Genomic DNA, 23,734 nt, shown 5'->3' with positions numbered 1-23,734 from the left:
CTCTTGGATTCAGACGCATGCCTTCTATATGACATGCAGAGCAGGGTTCGTTACCATGGTTACTGCGAAAATTCATATCATGGTCCCAGTTCTTTCCTTATAGTGAAAGAATAAGGTAAGGTAAAGTTTTCCTTGTACTTAACTAATTAAGCACTGCGCAATGAAGACGTATGGGGGAGTGGAGGTACAGATACACTTATTCTTGACCTCGGCACTAGTTGGAGATGAATGGTCAGCTTCACGCTCCGGCCGCTTTACCCCCAAGGAAAGTGCCCCCGGTACCAATTGCATAGGAGGCTGAGTGTGCCCCAGAGCCGGTCTGGATGACGTGGAGAAGAGAAAATTCTTGACCCTATATGGACTCGAACTTCGACCCCTCGGTGGTCCAGTCCGTACCCAGTCGCTATACCGACTGCGCTATCTCGGGCTCTTATAGTGAAAGAGTACAAGAATAAATTGACTTGGACTCGAACCAATGCATGTAACAGCAAAATTAACAATTCTTTCAGGACTGTCTCCCCAAGAGCAACTTATTTTATTTATTACTTTTTTCTGACACAAGCTTTTTGGAGAATCAGTGTTGGACTGGCTTTGGGCTGTGTGTAGGCTTGCATAAGTTCAGGGACAAGTGTCTCCAATATTGTATGAAACTTTTATTTTGTGCTGAGAAATACCAACATGGTGACCCGACGAAAATCTAAATTTTATTATTAACAGACTAACTAATTCCGCCCAGTTAATTAAAAGATTTCCTGCCTTTCGTGGAAATCCAAAATTTGTTATTTTGTTGACCAGTGCTCGACCAACTTCGGGGCTGTTTGCCACACCGCAGCATGCTGGAGTTGTTGGGTCTCCCCAACCCTCGAATTGGAGGATCACACTTCGTCTCTTGTCCGCGACTGCTCACTCGATACATTCGCAGCTACACTCCATATCCGGGAACCGTCCCCCCCCCTTCTGCAGTTTGGAGACGCGCCAAGTCCCCCTGAAATAGACTTACTTAACGTGGCCAGTGTCTGATAGGCTTCCTGTGCGCTTCCCAAAATTTTATATTAATGAACAATTGAAAAACGGCGAAATTTGACCTGTATTACGTTTGAGGCTTCCATGACGGTGTGTATTATATTATGATCTTCTGGGATAGTTCGCTTGAGGACTGAAATCACGGAGTTTGTTTTTTGTTTGTCTGAGATATGAAGACGTGTAGGCTGGTAGATAGTTACTAAGATTTCGGAGGAACTTCCTTCCCCATTTTCAGAGGGAAAATGATCCCGAAAATTATTCTGTCACGTTGGGTGCTACTTAAAATACTGCAAATTCAGGCGGTATGTTCCTCCGAAATCTTAGTTACCGCCTACCAGACTGGAAACATGTCAGGAAGTTCCTCCGAAACGTTAGTTACCGCCTACCAGACCGGAGATGGGTCAGAAAGTTCCTCCTAAAGGCTAGTTACCGCCTACCAGACTGGAGACGGGCCAGGAAGTTCCTCCGAAACGTTAGTTACCGCCTACCAGACCGGAGATGGGGCAGAAAGTTCCTCCGAAACGCTAGTTACCACCTACTAGACCGGAGATGGGGCAGAAAGTTCCTCCGAAACGCTAGTTACCACCTACTAGACCGGAGATGGGGCAGAAAGTTCCTCCGAAACGCTAGTTACCACCTACTAGACCGGAGATGGGGCAGAAAGTTCCTCCGAAACGCTAGTTACCACCTACTAGACCGGAGATGGGGCAGAAAGTTCCTCCGAAACGCTAGTTACCACCTACTAGACCGGAGATGGGGCAGAAAGTTCCTCCGAAACGCTAGTTACCACCTACTAGACCGGAGATGGGGCAGAAAGTTCCTCCGAAACGCTAGTTACCACCTACTAGACCGGAGATGGGGCAGAAAGTTCCTCCGAAACGCTAGTTACCACCTACTAGACCGGAGATGGGGCAGAAAGTTCCTCCGAAACGCTAGTTACCACCTACTAGACCGGAGATGGGGCAGAAAGTTCCTCCGAAACGCTAGTTACCACCTACTAGACCGGAGATGGGGCAGAAAGTTCCTCCGAAACGTTAGTTACTGCCTTCCAGACTGAAGACGGGTCAGGAAGTTCCTCCGAAACGTTAGTTACCGCCTACCAGACCGGAGATGGGTCAGAAAGTTCCTCCTAAAGGTTAGTTACCGCCTACCAGACTGGAGACGGGTCAGGAAGTTCCTCCGAAACGTTAGTTACCGCCTACCAGACTGGAGATGGGGCAGAAAGTTCCTCCGAAAGGCTAGTTACCGCCTACCAGACTGGAGACATGTCAGGAAGTTCCTCCGAAACGTTAGTTACTGCCTACCAGACTGGAGACGGGTCAGGAAGTTCCTCCGAAATGCTAGTTACCGCCTACCAGACCGGAGATGGGGCAGAAAGTTCCTCCGAAAGGTTAGTTACTGCCTACCACACTGGAGACGGTTCAGGAAGTTCCTCCGAAATGCTAGTTACCGCCTACCAGACCGGAGATGGGGCAGAAAGTTCCTCCGAAAGGTTAGTTACTGCCTACCACACTGGAGACGGTTCAGGAAGTTCCTTCGAAATGTTAGTTACCGCCTACCAGACCGGAGATGGGGCAGAAAGTTCCTCCGAAAGGCTAGTTACCGCCTACCAGACTGAAGTTGGGGCAGAAAGTTCCTTCGAAACGTCAGTTGCTGCCTACCAGACTGGAGACGGGTCAGTAAGTTCCTCCGAAACGCTAGTTACCACCTACTAGACTATGCGGTGTCATAATCCAGGTGTCAACTGCATAGATATTTGGCCTGATTTATAAGTGGAGGACCGCAAGCGATCTGCGGTTCACCAGTTAGGAGAGGTTTATTTATGCCTCCTCATTGGCACGAAGCACTGCGTGTGTCACAACGGCGCTAATTGTATATAAATAAGCAGCTCATTAGTGGGCAGGTGCGACGCGTCATCCCAAGGCAGCTATATCCACTCGCGAAACCGACTGACTGACTACTTAACTAACGTTTGAGAAGGCAGGATACCAACTTCACCCATCCGCAACGCACATGTTCCCACGAACAAGGTTCTGTGTACCACCTAATCGTAGCTCAACCACTATATATATTTTATTTCTTTATTTATTATTTTCGAGACACGCGGTAGCTTAGTTGGTTGAGGCATTATTCTACAAGCCCGAATGTCGCGGTTTCGATCCACGATGAGGTCATTTGATTTTTCATTTGACCTAATCCTTCCAGCCGCACTATAGGGCTCTGGGATCGACTTAACCTCTAACAGAAATGAGCACTAAAAATCTTCCTGGGGTTATAGGGCGGCTGGCGCGTAAGGCTGAGAACCTTACCGCCATCTGTGAGCCGATTGTCTAGAGAAAATATGAGAGCCTCAACGTCTCACAAACCTACGGTCCTCCATGGCCTGTTACATGGATAACCTTACCCTTTATTTATTATTGTTTTATATAACTATTATAACAGTTGCTTATAATATCTAATGTCGAATGATAGGTTGGCCAATGAGTAATCAATTTAGAAGGATGTGCAATGAAGCATTCCTGACCTAAATACCCAAGAATTTTCCTGGAGATATTGAGAAAAACAAAGAGAAATCTCACTTACGTGTTAGCCTTTCTGCGGGCCAAGACCTGAACCCACGACCGAGACATTTGGTCATTACATCTGGTATGAAGGCAAGGCCACTGTAAGAACCCAGGCAAAATTATATTAAGTCTAATTCATAGGCCACGCCATAGCTCAAGCGGTTAATCGCTGGCTTCCCACCGCGGCGGCCCGGGTTCGATCCCGGGTCTGGTCAAGAGGGATTTGTGGTGGACAGAGTGGCGCTGGGGCGGGGTTTCTCTGAGTACTTCGGTTTCCCCTGCCAATCTTCATTCCACCAAATTCTCCATCATCAGAACCACCCGGGGCAGGTACAATAGGCCAATCAGTGGCCGCCGTGCCGAGTGGATCCAGCTGGACTCCACCCCCCACTAAGCGAAGTCTAGTTCATATGTACCAGTTATGGAGGGTAGCTGCGAATTTATTTAACAAGAAATCGTAGACAGCCCACAAAGGTGTCTTCAGACTTGGGAATTAGGTCCGTGAGTTTGAAATGTTAGACAGAATCCCGGATCAAGAAATAACATGCGGTGTTCTCAAGTGGTCACCCATCCAAGTACTTATTTACGATCGATGTTGCTTAACTTGGGGTTTGCGGTTGTAGACTGAACGTTTAGTATATATTACTCTGACCATACGAACTGTTAACTAAGAAGTTCTAGTTCAGAAAAATATAACGAAAACGCTTCGCAAAGATAGTGGAATATTTTCTGCACGTTAACAAATTTTCATTCGACATGCACTTTAGAAATCTGAACTCAGGTTTATACCGATACAATCACACCGTAAGGAGTATATAAAATCCTGAAAATCATTTGGAATTATGAATAATTTTCCATGTTTCTAGATTGTGCTCAATACTATGACCAGGTAGAACAATCAATTCTCATATTCTTATCAAATCACCACTTGGAGAAATTATATACAAAATTCTAGCCTGAAATACTAAGAACAAGAGATCGTCTGAGCGATGTAGGCATAGATGGAAATACAGTAATGTTATAACGTGGATTTACAGAGCGTTGCTAGGTAGCGGACCAGTAAACAACCCACGATACACGCACGCAACGATGGAACAACGGGGTTATGCAACCAGCTTCTAGGCAACAGCTCGGTAAATACACTTCCGCGCAGGCGCAATGACGTCACACTCCAACAGCACTAGCTATCACGTGACTAGTTTTCTGTGTTGTACGTTCGGCGCCTATATAACGAAGACCCGTTTGAGCTTAGATCAGTATATATAAACCCATATTTCATCAGAGAGGATGTTATATAAGGTCTATTACGTCAGAAGTTTAGTTGTAAAACATCTCTTGTCGTGCGCCTCGAAGGGCATGGCGCCAAGACTAACTGATTGGCGGTAAACCGTCAGTCGTAAAGTAACTTTGACTTTGGCTTTGACTTAGATCAGTGGAGAGGAAGGCTCAGCAGTTGAGAGCACAATGACGAGAATGGAGCGTGAATTGCGTACAGATTAGAACAGAGGAGTGCAGAGTGATTGAAGTTGAAATAACAATACGACTTCATAGTGATTTGAAGCGCTAGTTTATTTGTGGAGATCGGTTTCTAGGAGACTGAGACTCCTACTGTGTGTGTGTGTGTGTGTAACAGTGAATTATAAAGTGTAGAAACAGCGATAGGGCTGCACTAATTGTAATTAAGAGAGAGAGAGTGTTAGTGAAGTGCTGCTAAATCCAATCATGTGAACTAGAACCCACGCGTACCACCCTACACGTGACAATGTTAACATATGTCTTAAAGAAATATGACTCGAGGATTTATAGGCTGGATTCATCTGGCTCGGGATAGAGTCCGGTGATGATGATCTCTTGTGAGCACGCGAATAAACCTTTAGATTCCGTGAATTGCGAGCAATTTCTTGACTGCCAGAATGGCTCTGGTCGTAGGGTTGGTTGTAACTTATTACTAATGCTTTCTGTTCTTCTATTTTCAATGTACACAGAGAAGTAGGGTATAGAGACAGGATTGGGCTACACGGAATATTACATACGTTGCAGGATTCTTCAAATATATCACACATTTAACTGTCTTAACTAAATAGCTACATAATTTTCCGGCAATTTCAAGAGACACGAGGACGCAGTTCACGTCTATTAAAACATGGCAGTCTTGAACTCCATCCTCACTTCCGGTCATATTCCGTATTTTCCTATATTTCCCTTTCTTATTGTCAGAAGCTTCCAGTGTAAACTCAGCAATGTTGGGGCCATGCGGAAAAAGGACTACATATGCTGAGCTACATGTAAAGATGAGAAATGTAGAATTTTTAATAAAGCGAAACAACAAAAGTAAAGGCACTAATCTGAGTCGACAGCGACGGGCTGCCTTTGAGCTTCTGCCGGAACGCAGTCAATTCCACGGTCTGTGTTGGCAGCAGTTTGCGGGCGCGATGCTACTTCAAAGCCAGGGCGACATGTTGCTTGCATCACACAGAGATTTCAGCCAATTAATGTTAAATGGGCTGCTTTCTTTCCAAATTGTCAGCTGCGTATCTCTGCCTGTCAAGCTCGCACCACAGATGCGCTTCTTCAAAAGCAGACTTGTGAACGACGTTTCTGCACTGGAAGAATGTAAAGTGATATTCGCTCACAGCGCTGTGACTGACGTTCTAACGAACTAATGAACTGACTAAATTAACTGGCTAATTAATAGTTTCTTCATGTCATACCGACCGCCTCTGTGGTTTAGTGGTCAAAGTTCCTGCTTACAGATCCAGAGGTCCCGGGTTCGATTCCCGGCGCTACTAGATTTTCTGAGAAGTGGTGGGTCTGGAACGGGGTCCACTCAGCTTCGTGAGTATAATTGAGGAGCTATTTCAAGGAAATAGCGGCTCCGGTCTAGAAAACTGAGATTAATGACCGTGGGGATCCGTTGCGCTGACCACGCGACACCCTCTATCCGCAAAAGTTGCACTAACTTCGCCGACAAGCGGCGGTCGCTCTGTCGGTATACTTCGCTTGTGGACTACAGGCCACAGAGTTTGTAGTTCATGTCATGCCGTCTTTCTGGGAAAGTATAATCGACGCTTCACAACCAGTGCAACTGTAATAGCATCGTTATTTAACCAACTAATAATTAGATCGAAAGTAGAAAAAGCCATTGTTTGTTTAAGAAGGTCTGTGCTATCGTGAATTTCGTAGGATACGAGTAACGTATTCATAAGAGCCATTCTCTGGATCCTATCGTATTAATATTTGATAGGGTAAAAAGGTAGAGGCCTTGCGACGAGCTGATCACTCGCCCAAGGAGTCCTACCGTAAGTGTAAGATCTTGAAAAACTACAGCACTACAGCCCACTGGGGCTGTAGTGCCAAGAAAGAAAGAAAGAAAGAAAGAAAAGGTAAAAAGGTAAAGCTATCCCTGTAACAGGCCGTGAAGGTCCACTGGGTAGTGAGACGTCGAGGGTCCCATATTTTCTCTAGACAATCGGCTCATAGATGGCGGTAAGGTTGTCACCTTTACGCGCCGGCCGCCCTTTACCCCCCCAGGAAGATTTTTGGTACTCATTTCTGTTAGAGGCTGAGTCGGTCCCCGGGCCATAGTGCGGTTGGAAGAACTAGATCAATTGAAAAATCCAATTACCTCATCGTGGATCGAAACCGAGACCTTCCGGCTTGTAGCATAGTGCCTCAGGTTTACTAATTATTAAGCACTTCATTCGTCATATGTCTCCGTCACCTCGTCTCTTATTGGACGGTAGTATCCAGTTAACCATACGTATATCAGATCTTTTGTGTGTGTGTGTGTGTGTGGAGGGTGTTGCTCAAAAGTTTCCATTCATTACTTGATTCGTATATAATTAACCGACTCGGGTTGCACTGCACAGCTGAGACCTATACAGCGCTAAATGAGATCTGAAGATGGTAATATCGGGTAGGCAGGGATTTTGAATGAGGCAGTCGAACATTTTCGAATATTGAAATCTTTTGTAAATCTAAAATCCGCCCCCCAAAAAAAGTTCTTAAAATCGGGAATTATCATATGCTTTCGTAAAAAATGTAAAGTTCTCCCCATGATTAACTAATTAAGCACTACGCCTTGAAGGCGTAAGGGGGAGTATATGTATAGATCCACATTTTCTTGATTTCAGCACCGTTTTGAGGTGAGTGGTCAGCTTCAGGCCCCGGCCACTTTACCCCCGGGGAAAGCGCCCCAGATACCTATTGGGTAGGAGGTTGGGTGGGTCCAGAGACGGTCTGGACGACGTGCAGAAGAGAGAATTATTTACCCTGTCGGGACTCGAACTCCTACTCTTCGGTTGTTCAGCCTGTAGCCAGTCACTTCACCGGTTGACCTATTTCGGCTCGTCATATGCTTACGTACTAACGAAACTTTAATCTGTCTATATTTAATTCTGAAATGGACGCTGCGCAGTAAGTCGAATCACAACAAAGTAAGTTATTGAGTTTGAAGAGCAGAGTCTGCTCCATAGAGTCAGTTATGCATCACCTTCAAATACTATAAAACCCGGATTCATTGTCATGTTCATTCCCATCGTTACTGTGAAATGAGGCGTTTCTGTCTTGTAACGTGCCTGTCACATACTAATTGCTTCATGCTTATGGAGGCTGTGCTCTTCTCCGGGGTTGTCAACAACTTCCGGTCGCGTCTCGCCTCATTACCACGGGTCCTCCCTCACAGCTGTGCCGAGAATCATCAGATGACCGAAAGAAAGTGATGGCCTCTTAAACCACTTTGTAGTGAAAATAGTAATTATTTCCCATATGAAACTCTAACACGATGAAGTGAGCGAAGTGACCGGAAGGCCAGGCCGGTTTCAGTGCCGTTTCATGGCTGCACGTGCAGACGGTAAGATGTGGAAGGTGGAGCGGCTCAATCTTAACATTTACGCAGAGCATTATCACCAGAGGGACCCTCATTACCGAATTGGACTCTGTTTGAAGTATATTTGGCTCATAAGCAACAGTACTAAAATAACTATATTTAAGATATATTCTTTATTTCGTTTAATTGTTTAATGCTCTAATAATTACGAATATCCAATGAAATTTAGTTGTCAGTAACTCCAATAAAACAGCTAATCAGTTTATTTACATTATCTCATCAATTTTGGTATGTGGACGGAATGTTGATTAGTTTTGAACTGAATAATAAGCTGCTTTATGCAACTTGCAACTAACATTTTGCAACTGACAACAACGGCAATAAGTGTGTCACTTGCATGGCGCTTCCTCATGTTGCAGTTGGAAGTGACTGCCTGCGAAAAAGAAAGATGATTGCGAGTGCATTTAATAAACAGTAGCGGACAGCCGAGAAGGGGTGGTATTTTATCCTCAGGATTGTTTACAGCCTAACAACTCATCGCAATAAATAAATAAGACTGCAGGGCCTCGGCCTTGTGAGGCTGTGGAGAATATTTGGACTTAAGAGAGAAGTAACAGGGGGACGGTGACGATAACATTTTTTTTATTACTAGTGGGGTGGGACTAAGTCCCTTGTACTGCGGCCACTTTTGGCCTATTGTACCAGCCCCAGATGATAGGTGAGGGTGATTGTGGAGAAATGGGTGGAAGGAAGATTGGCAGGGGAACCCGAAATACTCTGAGAAACCCTGCCCCAGCGCCACTTTGTCCACCACAAATCCCACTTGACCAGACCCGGGATCGAACCCGGGCCGCCGCGGTGGGAAGCCAGCGACTAACCGCTTGAACTATGGCGCGTCCAAGAGACGATAACATAGTGAGCTATATAATTTATACTTTACACCAAAAAATTATCGAGGTGATGAGTTGGGTAGGGCTTGTTAAACTGACAGAAGTAGTGAGAAAAACATACAAAATTCTGGTCGCAAGCGTGAAGGGAAGAAATTTGTTGGAATATATAGGCGTAGTTGAGAGAACAATGCTGTGATATGACGCCTGAAAGCAGAAATAGTGGAGTCAGAGATCGGAAGTTGATTTCCTAGGCAACGAGTATTAACAGAGCACGTTCCCATGACAACGGTTCACCATGGGATTAATAAACATGCACTTCTGTTTACAATATTATATTTAAGCATCCTGTTGCACTCTACACGATAAATGATACAAACTCCGTCCTAAGTGCAAACAATATATATTATATGTCTTTGATCTTGTTCTTTCTACACTACATGTTTCGGCCTCTATCGGCCATCATCAGGTGTATACTCTTAACGTTGCTGCCACACTGAACCCAGTCTAAAATTTAACATTTAAAAACACAATGTCACATTCTTCGTATTATCAACATCTACATCGTTGATATGTGTCTGGTATGTAGATTATGATGCAGACATCAAATTTGATATTCTTGTAGTAGCACTCTAAAAATCTTTAGTTATAATGTTTTTAAAACCTTTTAAAATTTTTCTAAATTTTAAATTTAGATTTAAATGGTATTTCTTGCAGTAAAGGGTCTCTCAAAGATGGTTAGCAGGTCAGTAATATCAACGCGACGCGTCCTGTAGATACAGATTGTGCCAGACAGTAATTGTCGTACACAAGAATATGAGAGGAGTTACTTTGTGAGGTGGCAATGCTTATGTTATTGCTACTAAAGCTTAGGATTTTGTTATTTCGGAAATTCGTGAAATAAAACATAAGACGGAAACCCTTAATGCCTGTATTATATTAAGCATCTCTTTCTCTCTTTCCTGATGCTCCCACTTGGAGCAGATGGCATCCGTGAAACGCTTCGTTTCACTTCAACCTCTTAATCTTAAGAAAGTCAGTAGGGCTCCATGGATGGGGGATCAGCCAGTCACAAGACCGCTACATACTCGTACAAGAAACAGAATAATTACAGACATACATTCATGCCTTGAGTGCGATTTGAACCCATGTTCCCAATGTTCAAGCGGGAGAAGGCAGTTCATGCCTTAGACCGCGCCGCCACTGTGGTCGGTTTGATTAAGCACAGGGCTAGCAAAGAGCTGTTTGAATGTTATTCAGTGAAGCAGGGGTTAGTTCAGTGACGTTTTATTTTGAAAATTGTAGATCTTCTTGTTTTAGTGTTGTTGCATGCGTGTGGTATCGAACTGCCAATGCCTAATTTTTGTTGATTATAGCCTTATATCTTTATTAGGTTTGCCTGAGCCAAGTTTGGGGTATGCGGTAGCGTGGTTGGTTGAGGCTCTATGATACAAGCCGGAAGGTCGCGGGTTCGAGTTCCGATGAGGTGGATTTCTTTAAATTTACTTAATGCTTCCGGCTGCACTATGGCCCTGGGGTTGACTGAGCCTCTTAGAGAAATGAGTACCAGGAATCTTTCTGGGGGTAAAGAGCGGCCGGCGCGTAAGGCTGACAACCTTATCGACATCTGTGAACCGATTGTCTAGAAAATGTGGGAACCTCGACGTCTCACAACCCTATGGGCCTCCACGGCCGGTTAGAAGGACAACTTTGCCTTTACCTGAGCCTGGTTTAACAAAGCTAGATGCAAGTTAAAAATGTTTGAATTTACAGACTCTTATAATTGTTTTAACTTTGACCAGGATTGTCTTATGTGAAAGTATATGAACCTCGAAGGGCTAATACAATATTAAAACGCAAATAAAATTTTTTCGCTGAGGTATCTTTTTCAAAATAAATTTTTTAATCTGTGCGACTCAGAATCCATAATCATCATTCCAGTTATCATTAAATCACCAAGTCTGCAGCCACCTGCTCACGCTGTTTTCTCGCTAGCGGATTTTTCTACCTTGAAGATGGAGACGATACGTTGATTCGAAACGTCGGTTCACACAAGATCTACACGGTGCCACATCCCATAAAACGGCATTCTTCATAGTCACCACCGTGAAAACTTCAAATCTGACCCCAAGTGACATTGTTTCGTTCTAAATGTTGTAATACAGTAGGTCGAAAGGGTATACTAAGAACCCAGTTCGAATCCTAGTCCTTGGCCGAATATTGTCGTTTATTATTTTGTGTGTTTCATCAGGCCTGAGGCCGAATTCCTTGCAATTAATTGCTTTCGTATACGGTGTGGCTACTTTTTCATCAATTTTGCCCTACGTGCTACCCATAAAATTTCTTACACATCGAACGTATTGCTTGAACCCTTTTTTCGTATTCCAGAGTTTCTGCTTTCGATTCTCGATCCAGTAGCAGGTTCTCATGATATTTTCCGTGTTTTTATTCAGTCTTTCCGTGAAGATATTGAAATGTGTCTCAATATAGGCCATGAGTTTTTTTTAGGAACTTTTTAAATTCTTATTTACTCATACTTGTTCTTCAGTTCAGAGTTATATAGACTGTGCATTATAAAGTGTCGATAAATAAACCAAGATATGAAAAATATTAATAAAAATGGTAAAATTATCTCTGTTCTTAACTAATTGATCACTATACCATGAAGACGTATAGGGTAGTGGCTGTATAGGTCCATGTTTTCTTGACCTAGGCACTAGTTGGTGTTGAGTTGCCAGCTTCACGCTCCGGCCGGTTTACCCCCGGTACCCATTGAATAGGAGAATGGGTGGGCCCCAGGGCCTGTCTAGTCGCTGCGGAGAAGTGACAGTTACTGACCCTACCGGAACTCGAACTCCAACCCCTCGGTCGTCCAACCCGTAGCCAGTCGCTATACCGACTGAGCTATCCCGGCTCCTCATTCTTATTCTTATTCTTACATAAATTACTGTAATTTATGCAAGTTTCTCAATTGATACCGCGTCATTAAGACCCTAATGAACAAGCCGTCGTGGCCGTAAGATTTCACTGCTTCAGATGACGAGAAGTAGGATCGATGGTCTTGTTTTAATTCTCGGCAGGAGCACTGGGAACTTTCTCTATATCCCTGTCTTCGGTATGGCTCTGTAGTGATATAGTTTCTGTATAGTGGCTACGAGCGGGGGCGGTAAAGGCGGTCTCTACTTAGCACTGAGGCTAAGACTTCGTGTTTCGCCTCTTCACCTCCATTATGCCACCATGGACTGTTTATGCTAAGCAGAACGCAAGATTTCGCATCGGTTCGCCGTGAAATGACGGCAACTTCTCCTGCATGACTGTAGTGAGGAGAGTATAACAAACGTTGAGCAGGCACTGACGTTACAGGGAACACGGTTTCAGTTCACAAAGATCCTGGTCTCGAAGTCAGCACAGGCCGGTTTGTCGCGGATTCAGTACCGAGCTTAGCTATGAAGCAGGAGGTGCACACACACTACTTGAAAAGTTTAGCCGACTTATTTTACTTATTCACTGGCTTACTCTTTATTTAACGGTGCGTTAAGTAGCTCAAATCACGTAAGGCCCAATGAGAAAATTATTGGATTAGTGAACAGCAAATTAAAGAGGATCTGGAAGGAAGTTTTCTTTGTTTAATTTAGATACTATTTTGATATTTTCATGTAGGGACTGAGGGAAATCATGATTGTTGTCAATAATTTTGGCCGGTCTAGTGGCGAGATTTGAAACTGAGACTTCCCGAATACACAGCAGTAGTGGTGACCCGTCGAGTTTCGATTATGGTGGGCTCACAATAATAAAGATCCAGGATAAGTTAAATGTCTTATAAGGACACTTCTGAAAGGTTTGTGTGATGGTATTGTAGCTTGTAGAGCCTTTACTGGTTAATGACGTCGAAACAAAAAACGAAACAACATCCGCGGCTAGGCAATAGATTCCTAATAAGCAAACATGAGCAGCCGTTATTGGTTAACGATTTCGCAAACAAACACGATCCCACGGAAACAACTGGAGTACAAAACGATGTTTTCTGCGCGGTCCGAGGCGGGATGTTACAACCGAGACAAGTTTAGAAGTAGTCAGTTGTAAGGGAGACTGTGAAGAAAAGGCTTGATCGGTACATTTGAAGAATCTCCACTGTTAGAAGCAGTTACTAGGGAGCGACTGATGAAGACAAAGGCTGGAGAATATTTGGCGTGTGCTTTAGTGATTGCTAAAGCGTGGAGATCAGTGATGGCACTATATTTAAGTGTAGGTGCGAGTCGTGTGTCAATCCAATCAGCAATTCAAAACCCCAATCGAGAGTCACTCAAACACGTGACTGCGTATTACGTCTGAGGATACTGATTTTCTGAACTTTATTCGTTGTCCGGTACTCTGAAAGCCGTTTAAATATATTCCCAAATAATTCGAACTGCTACTATTGGATGCCTAAACTTATGCTAATGAAGTAAGAAGTAAGAAAATGAGTTTTGTTTTGTATACTTAAATCCCATAAAAATTGAGTGAGTACGATAATTTCATGTTAATACGTTTCTTCTGCTTTACCGTACTTACAGAATCCATTCAAAGGGAAACATGCATCATAAGCACTTCCCTTACCAGCCGCTACTCTGGCCACAAGTCAGGCTATTCTGTTTGTTCTGCTTATGCTAATGCCTGTAGTGATGATGACGTCACTGTGTCAAGTGTACTTGCTGCCCCACGGTCCTCAATTTGCCTATCAAAGTGGGAGGAGCGTGCAGGATGCATGACATTTACTGATCTATATTTTCGTTAAAAGGAATGCTCAGCTTTTCCTGTCAAAGATTTCCACTACCCTATTAAGCAATTTCCGCTACACCCCGGGACATTTGTCATCGTCACACCCCTCCCCCCTCCACCCACACCGCCTCTGCTGCAAAGTTTACCTCACACACCGAGATCTTTATGTGTTTCCTACAGAAGTGAGTTACGTGCTCCACGTGGATAACAGACACATGTACTTCTGAACCGAGACGGGCTGCTGAATGCACGCGAGAGGCGAGTCTGAACTGTAAGCCCAACAAATCCAAAATAAGAATTGACTCATTCTTCAGCATTGTATTATTTAATAAGATGTTTCAACTTTGTTTTTTCCTTGGCACTACAGCCCCAGTGGGCCTAGGCCTACCTCCATGAACTTCTCCGTTAACTTCGGTTTTCCTAGATCTTGCACATACGGTAGGACTCCTTGGGCGGGTGATCAGCTCGTCGCAAGGCCTCTACCTGTACACAAACACAGAAAAACGCACACATACACAAACTAAACATCCATGCCCTGAGTGGGATTCGAACCCACGATCCCCGTTTCCAAGCGAGCGAAGACAGTACATGCCTTAGACCGCTCGGCTACCGTAACCGGCTGTTTCAACTTTACTGGTTTTAAATGAGAGGATAGTCATGAATGGTGATTAAGTAAGACTTAGGAAGGAGACGGTCCTGGTGTATTTCTAGGCAGTGTCCTGGAATTGGCTTGAAGAAACCAAATAAGACAGCTGAAAACCTCATTCAGCATTGTTGTAAGCTGGGCCGAAATTCGAACTGGGTGCCTGCAGTATGCAAGCCTTGAAGTTGTCGCTACATCAAGTTTCTCTCAGACAAGAAATAAATAGCGACTTTCCAGAGTTTTTTTTTTTGAACTGGTGTTTAGAGCAGTTAAGAGTTCAACATTTTACTCAACTCTACGCATGCGCCTGTTCCTTGCGCGATTCTCATGAAGCTCGTAACTTATAAGCTAAAACACATCAAATTAAATGCTTGAGAACATGGTGCCAGGGGGAATATTTACAGCTAAACAGAGGAAGTAGGGGGAGAAGGGGGGAAATTGCATAATAATAAAATTCTTAATTTTTTATCTGCATTCAGTGTTAATTATTATTATTATTATTATTATTATTACTATTTTATTGCAATTGGGTGTTCACACCGTGGCAGTAGATCTTACACTGATACAGACAAGGAAAGACTATATTTAAAGAGAACAATACAGAACAAAGTACATAAAATAAACACGGTACACACAATGCAAATCCAACATATGAAGTCACACAAGGGCACGAGATTAATTTAAGAAAAGTGAGATGAGCGAGACATACAGTGTGTATGGGGAGATTAGAAATGCATTCGAAGTTATAGTTAACAATATGAAGTGAGTAATCACTTGTAATATTTAAGCGTAGATTGAAGGATAATATTAAAATGGGTTTTAACTACAAACGATGTGATGATATGGACTGAATTCAACTGGTTTGTGTTAGGATTCAATGGCGGAATCTTGTGAACACGGCAGTGGGGCTTCGGGCTCCGTAAAATCCGGGGAACTTCTTGAGAATGACACTATCAGCTTCTCGAGAAGAGTCCTGTTTCATGTAGTTCGTGATTGTCTTCAGAACTCGTTAGACGATATGACCTTGACAGCCTACGTAAGTAAATGAGCCAAGAATCAAACACACTACCAGCAGGAGTCTTCGCCCCCTGCTTAACATTTATGAGGCATGGGAACTGATTCCGGATCTTGGGCCACAAAACTTCTGAAAGTTCCTTCTCATCCCTCCCTAAATTCTGCTTATCTGTCCACATAGCTCACATGTTGGGGATGTTGGTGGTCCGGAGGGTGAGACCTTGGGGATGAAATTTCTTTTCGGTGCCAAGCAGTCTGACACAGGGCATCCCATTAAGAGCAGAGGAAGAGTGACCTAAGTGGCTGAAGAGCAGGCAGTCGGTGTGCGGTTGATTGATGATGTGTCCTGTTCGGCTTCCTCTCATAGCGGTTTATTTATATGGATAGAATTGTCACTGTGATTAAGCATTAAGGCACAAATACGTTTGGAGTGGTTGAAATGAAGCTCCAGGCATTCTTAACGTCATCACTAAGTTGAGGTGAGCTGTCTCTGACCTTTGGATAGGATATTGGGCGGGACCCAAAGCTTTCTCTTTAATCTTTGAATGTAACTTTGAGTTGCTACTTATCATCGCGTTACGGTGATAAGAGAATATAAAAACAATGTCTGTAACACAACATGGAACTTACTCCACGGAGCAGAGTCGTGCTTGAGATGCTGATAGCCGTTCGGCTGGTCAGTACATTCCCAGAATTTAACATGACCCAACGGTACATTACCATGTTCAAAATATCCCGCCATTGGTCCGGATCCTGAGCCAGTTGAATCCAGTATACTCACGCTTCAGTTATATTAAGAGTTAAGACTGGTCTGCAATAAGCTCAGTCGTTATAACGACTAGGCTATGGGCTGGACGACTGAGGAATCGAGGTTCGGGTCCTAGCAGTGGCAAGAGGTTTTCCTCTTTTCCATAAAGTTCAGATCTGCTTTGGGCCCACTCGGCCTCCTATGCAATGGGTACCCCGGGGTTAAGCTGCCGGATAGTGAAGCTGACCACTCACCTTTATGTAATTCCAAGGTCAAGAGTGATCGAGATATACCTCCACTCCCTGATACGTCTTCATGATGTGGTGCTTCTTTAATTAAGCCTAAGAATAAGTTCTATTGGCCTACAATTTATTCACATTAGATATTTTGGATTCAATTTTGAATGCATTTTACATTTTACTTGTACTGTTAAAAGTCTCAGCTATGTCATCCTACTTTATGTCATCACTTTAATAATATTTGCTTCAGAGTACAAATCACTATATTATTTTCTGTGTCCTCTTGTTACTCCCTCTGTAACTACTTCCACGGAGTAGAGACATATTTCAGGAACTAGTACTCTTAGTACTGACAAAGCAGCCAAGGGCCACGACGGCTGCAGAGCCATGGATAGATAGTTTGATAGTACCCTCTTAGCCAGTTAATAAAATCCCTGTCTGATATGGATGAGGGTGTTTGAGAACAGGGTGTTGAGGAGAATATTTGGACCAAAGAGAGATGAGATCACAGGAGGTTGGAGAAAACTGCATAATGAGGAGCTTCATAACTTATACTCTTCTCCAAGTATAATTAGAATGATCAAGTCAAGGAGGATGAGGTGGGCAGGTCAGGTAGCACGAATGGGGGAGACGAGGAATGCGTATAGGATATTGGTGGGAAAGCCAGAAAGAAAGAGACCACAAGGAAGACCAAGGCGTAGGTGGGTGGACAATATTAGAATTGATCTTAGAGAGATAGAATGGGATGGTATGGATGGGATAAATCTGGCTCAGGATATGGACCAGTGGAGGGTTCTTGTGAACATGGTGGTGAACCTTTGGGTTCCATAAAATGCTGTGAAATTCTTGAGTAGCTGCAGAATTGGCGGCTCCTCAAGAAGGGCTCAGCTCCATGAGTAAGTAAGTAAGTCTGATATGGAACCTGAAGCTTCCTTCCCGTATTCTTCCCTTATCATGGGAAATAGGAGTAATGTTTCACGTCCTTACGAAATTTTAACCTATGCTTGTACGGTCACCATGCTGTTGCGTGTCTGTGTCTATGTGTGTGCCATCTTCCGACTTTTTGAACATTGTGTGAACGTTGTGCCCCTGGAGGAACCCCAACGCTATATGTCTTAATTTCCTGGAATCAGTAATAACAATATGGAGAATGCGCGACTTTACAGTTCGGGAGTGACAACAGAGGCGTTTAATTTAGGATCCTGAAAGGATAATATGGTAATACATTTTAGGAAAGTACGCTACATTTAGTAAGATATTTCCTTTTGTGGAATTTAAATTGGCTGCCGTCCGAACAATTTATTTTCGTTTTCGGTTGATAGCGATACGTAACGAATTAATGGAGCTAAATTATTAAACATACCTACGTGTTTTATGTGACATTATTTTTAAATAAACAATTATTAACATGGCGACAATGCGAATTTTTTTGGTTATGTCCAACAATAAAACATAAACAGAATCTGTACGTAATTAAAAAGTCTTTCGTGAAAATAAAATGAAAAAAATATTAGTAGTAGTAATAGTAGTAGATCTGTAGAACAATAAATGTGTGTAACAGGAAAACATGCTTTATGTGTTCTATTCGGCTTACTTTGGTGTGTATTTTGATCTTTATGTTCCAGGCTTCAAGTAACTCATTAATGAAATCTCATAAAATAAGTATAGGAAATTATTTCAGTTACGTAATAAGGATTCTGTTGAAGGACAGGGTTAGTAGTATGTATTTGTTTTTGCGTATATGACACTTCAGGGTTCAAAATTCTATTGATAAGCTCACATAACCTAAGAAACAGACGCAACGCGATACGAAATTTCTCATACTGCAACAAAGATGCGTACCCTGCCCTTACATACGATATCCAAGTTATACGGACCTCGTATGCAGCCAAATAAAAATAAGACGAGGATGAAGTGGATAGTCAGTCATGATTTACTGGAAGATTCTGAGTGAGAAGGTCGAGTGGTGACACTGGAGGGGAAAAAGCGACTGAATTATTGGGGGAATACGGGACTGTGAATCTCGTTAGCTTCCACGCAAGCACAAAACACCGACTGCAACAATCAGACGCTTAAAGCTGAAACAACAATTGTGAGGCGAGAACTGTAAAAATGAAAATAGGGTCCAAACTGAGTGATCTTATTGTTGGTGAGATTACAGCTATCGAATCTCGGATGGGTGTATCCTCATTACTGCTTTATAATTCTGTGTTACAATCAAAAGTAAGATAGCTCATAATATGAGAACGAAATCGAGCAGGTTTACATAGCAGTAGCGCTCTAGACTTCTATCATGGAGGTGCTCAGTTTGAATCTCGGCCGGGACTTTGGTTATCCTGGATGAGTTTTTGTGCGTTTTCTTAGTTCCTGCCGGGGTAGTACATCTGCTAGGCCACAAACGTTTCCTGCTAAATCCTTTCCAAAGCATTCATCACCCATCCTCCCATTCGCAGCCATATAATCTGAGATACTGACAGCATCGTAGAATTAACCTAACTAAACTGACGCCATGGAGTTGAGCCCTTGTTGAGAAGCCGCCAGTCAGTCATCTACTCTAGAATTTCCCAGCATTTTATGGAACCTGAAGGTTCATTACCGTGTTCACAAGAGCCCTCCACTGGTCCCTCTCCTGAGCCAGATCAATCCGGACTCTATCATCCCCTCATATTTCTCTATGATCCATTTTCTTATTAGTATCCCACCTACATCTAGGGCTTCTCAGTGGTCTCTTCCCTTCTGGCTTTCCCACCAATATCCTATATGCATTCGTCTTCTCCCCTATTCGTGCTATATGTCCTGCCCATCGCATCTTTCTTGACTTGAACATTATAAGTATATTTGGTGAAGAGTAAGAGTTATGGAGCTTCTCATTATGCAGTTTCCTCCATCTTCCAGTCATTTCATCTCTCTTCGGTCGAGGTATTCTCCTCAGCACCCTGTAGACAACAACAGAAAAATACTGCGAACGGAAACCGGCCTGCGAGGAAATCTATCTCGCACATATCTTCATCCTCGGTTTGAAAACTGTAGCAATATATCGGCCGATCAGAGTGGCCGGCAGCGCTGTCTGAGGCATGAACTGTATTCGCGCACTCAATCACTGAGATCGTGGGTTTGAATCCCACTCGAGGCATAGATATTTGTGTGCGTTTATTCTATGTTTGTGTTGTCCTGTGTGCAGGCAGCGGCCTAGCGACGGACTGATCTCCCGTCCAAGGAGTCCTACCGACTGTGTAAAAGATCAAGAAACTGAAAAAGCGGCCAATGACCAATAACGGGCTGTAGAGCCATAGATAGATAGATAGATAGTAATATATCGTCTCTTGTCGTGTAATTTTCACCAGCCTCTTGTTACTGCCCCTCTCTTTCGTCTAAACTCTCTCTTAAGCACCCTATACTTAAACACCCGCAACTTCTTTTCTTCTCTGTTTTGACCAATTTTCGCACTCATACAAAATAAGTTAAAATATAATTTTGCATATGTTATAATCACTGCCTTTTAGACAGAAGGCTGACTCATATTTAACAAGTTCCCGGTTCGAATCTCGGCCGGTATACCTACTATCCTGGCACATTTTCGCAGGTTTCATTAGTACCTCTAGATACATACCTTAGATTAGTGCAAGGCTACTTCCTTCCAAATCTTTTTCATTCATTAATCATCCCACAGAAGTCGCTAATTATCCATAAGCAATCACATACTCGTGTATGGGAGGCTGGCTGTAAGAAACTCATTCTCCCAATTTAATATCTTCTTAAATTCTTCCTGAATGAAATAATTGCCTGATACCACTAATACAATGGCGCACAGTTTATAACCGTGAAAATATTCATTCACATAAATACGTGGAGTCTCCGTTCTTAATTAGATGACTAGGAACCAGTTCCTCCAACACTGATCACAGTATCTATCTGTCTATATCTGTCTATCTATGGCTCTACAGCCCTCTGTTTCACATTGGCCACCCTTTCAGTTTCTAAATCATATACATAGTAGGTAGGACTCCTTTGATGGGGGATCAGTCCGTCGCAAGGCCGATACCTACACACAGAACAACATAAACACAGAAAAAACGCAGACGGACATCCATACCTTGAGTGGGATTCGAACCCACAATCCCAGTGTTTGAGCGGGCGAAGACAGTTCATGCCTTAGACCGCGCAGCCACTGTGATCGGCGTTTTGTTTTGTATGGATAAGCATATTCATCTCGCGGCCTGATTGACTGAGCGCTGAGGAGAATATTTTGCCTTCAAAGAGAGGAAGGAATGTGAAGACGGTGAGAAGCGCATATTGAGGAGTTCCATGTTTTGTACGCTTCAGAAAATATTACCACGATGAAACCGAGGATGGTGACATGAACAAGACGTGTAACATATGCACATTGGAGAGATGATAAATATAAATTGATTTTTTTTTGTGGGGGGCAATGCTGAATGGAAGGGACTTCTTGAGAGACTTCTTAGGCGTATATTCTTTTTTGTGGGACAGGTTACGACGCTGTCAGCATCTAGACTACATTTCATAGAACTGTCGGATAAACGGTGAGGTGGAAAATATATGGAAGGAAGTGTTCATGGCCTAATCGAGGTACCATCACTAAAATTTCAAAGGATAGACTGAAGAAAACCATGAAGACCCTCAATCAGGATAGCTGATGATCCTGCCGGGATGCGAGCCGGGTATCTCACGAAAACAAATCAAGAGCATTACCTTTATGTTAGCCTGCTCGTGCTCGGCATATAATGAATGATAATTTCAAAATGACTCATAAGGAAATGAGATATGCTGATTTGTTTTGTATTCAGATGGCTCAGAATAGGATCAAGTGGCGGGCTCTTGTAAACGCTGTAGTAAACTGTAGTAAACCTTCAGTACATGGCGGGAAGTTTCTTTATTAGCTGAGTTATTACTAGCTTCTGCACAAGTACTCTATTCCAGGGAATTACTTTTTTTAATTTAATAATTTAGTAAATTGAATAAATATTTAAACCTGAGTATTTATATGATTCTTCGTAACGGTTCTTGAAATTGAGTATTGAGCGTCTGGGCTTTTCTCGGGTAGAAACTCACATGTCACCAAGGCCATGAATCGAATCACGGAAGGCCAGATTCCTGCACAGTGTGCTTCTGCATTTAGTAACAAGTCACATGACACAGTTGTGGTGGTGGGGTTAGACCGATGTGTTTAACAATACAGAAGCTCTTACCGTGGCAGAGGAAGCTTTTAGCTGGTTGTAAACATTTACATGTTACGGCCGGCTTTTGTTTGATGGCGCCTACGGGGTGCGTTCGATTTGACTAGTGAGTACACCAGTGATCGGAATGGCTCCCCCGGAGGCGGACGGGAAGTGCGCTAATCCCCGACAATGAACGGCCGAAGCGAAATACCAGGTGAGTTCATTTAACAACTCTGTATCAAATGGCGACTTATTTAGTTTTCGTGATCATGAAATCGTTGAAGTAGCTACATGTAATATAGGTATGTAATGGGAGGGGAAGTAGGTTAAGTCTGAGTGCACTTTCTCCATCTCTCCTTCAATCGATAAGTTGTTTAACGATGTTTTCCAACTGACGACGCTATTTAATATAGCTGATAGGTATAGCAGAGAAAGAAGGACAAAGTTATTGAAGGAATTATTGGCTGAGAAAAAGGGAGAATTGAATGAACGGCTCCTTGTTGTAATATTGCGTAGTTACACGATCCTGTAACAAGTACCGAGGTTGTTTTTAACTATCGATAATGATGCATACGTGTTAAATTAAAAGATCTTGAAAGGCGAAAATTCAGCAAATCCTTAAATTTTTATTTGTCTTATATTTGTTATGTCTGGTGATATTATCAATTTCTGTCAAGCGTCGGTGTTTCAAGCCTATATAGCCTATCTGTTGTACGAACACATTTGTTGCCATTTTTGAGGCATTTATCATGAAACTTTTGAATTAATCTAATGTAAGTATTTTGCGAAGAAATATCAAACACTGTGCCTATGACTTATCGATTGCCGTGCATGTTTTTATTTATTGAAATGTTTACATATCATATGACTACTGTCACTTCTCTCCTTCCTCCTCCTATTCTAATGTACTACTACTACTACTGCTACCATCACAACTGCTACTGCTACTACTATCACTACTACTATTGCTACAAAATAATGATGATGATGATAATAATAATAATAATAGCAGCAGCATTTCCAAGGAGAAGAGTTTTTCCTGAGAAGGCAATATTTGCTCAACTAGGTAAGAAATCCACAGCATTCTTTGGAACCCGAAGGTTCTTTACGGTGTTCACGAGAACCCGGGGCTGGTCTGTATTAAGAACCAGATGTCTCCAGTCCACATTCTCCCGTCCTGATTATCTAAGATCAATTTTATTATCCTCCTATCTGCGCCTTGCTCTCTTAGGATTTCCTACCAAAGCTTTATTTGCACTTCTATTCCCTGTATGTGAGTTACATGCCCCGCTCCACTCGTTCTCCTCCATTTGATTGACGTAATGATGTTGATGAAGAACGGAACCTCTGCAGTTTGTTACTTCCTGTCCCTCAGGTCCAAACGTTCTTCTCAGCACCCTCTTTTCGAACACTCAGTCTACTCGTATGTTCTTCCCTAATGTGAGAGACGTAGTTTCGCATCCATACAAAACAACGGGTAAGATTATAGTTTCTCCTATTTTCATCTTTAAGCAACAGACGGGAAGACAAAACATTCAGAACTGGCAGCAGATATTAATAATAATAATAATAATAATTCAATTATTTATTATTTATGAGCAGAGTCAACAGCTGCAAGACCAGTCACAGACACAGCACAGTGTAGATTCAGGTAATTACATTAATGGCACGCACAACATAAAGTCAAGGACAAATTACAGGCAAGCACTGGAGGAAGAACACATTAATGCAGAAAAGTAAACAAACAAGAACCAAACAAAGGTGAAGAGAGGTAACAAGAACATGATAACTAAGAGCTACACAAGACAGAACATTAGGATTATGAACAAATGTTATTAGCAATGCGATTG

The 23,734-nt window shown here is 42.8% G+C and overlaps 1 protein-coding gene across 3 annotated transcripts in view; it reads left to right on the top strand.

Moving 5' to 3' along the window:
* The window catches only part of LOC111864279 (aminopeptidase N), an 85,097-nt gene that overhangs the window by 20,827 nt on the left and 40,536 nt on the right, over positions 1-23,734 (top strand). The window contains exon 1 of one of the 3 annotated variants that reach the window (XM_023851412.2): positions 21,898-22,098. The exons of the other annotated variants lie outside the window; for them this stretch is intronic. Within the exon in view, the coding sequence (XP_023707180.1) occupies positions 22,074-22,098 (25 nt within the window). The 5' untranslated portion in view covers positions 21,898-22,073. Of the gene's footprint in view, positions 1-21,897; positions 22,099-23,734 lie in introns of those variants that run through there. 3 annotated transcript variants of the gene reach the window in all.

Source organism: Cryptotermes secundus, unplaced genomic scaffold (genome assembly GCF_002891405.2).
Source record: "Cryptotermes secundus unplaced genomic scaffold, Csec_1.0 scaffold33, whole genome shotgun sequence".
NCBI lineage: Eukaryota > Metazoa > Arthropoda > Insecta > Blattodea > Kalotermitidae > Cryptotermes > Cryptotermes secundus.
Note: the sequence above shows the minus strand (reverse complement) of the source record. Positions and strands in the feature narration are given on the sequence as shown.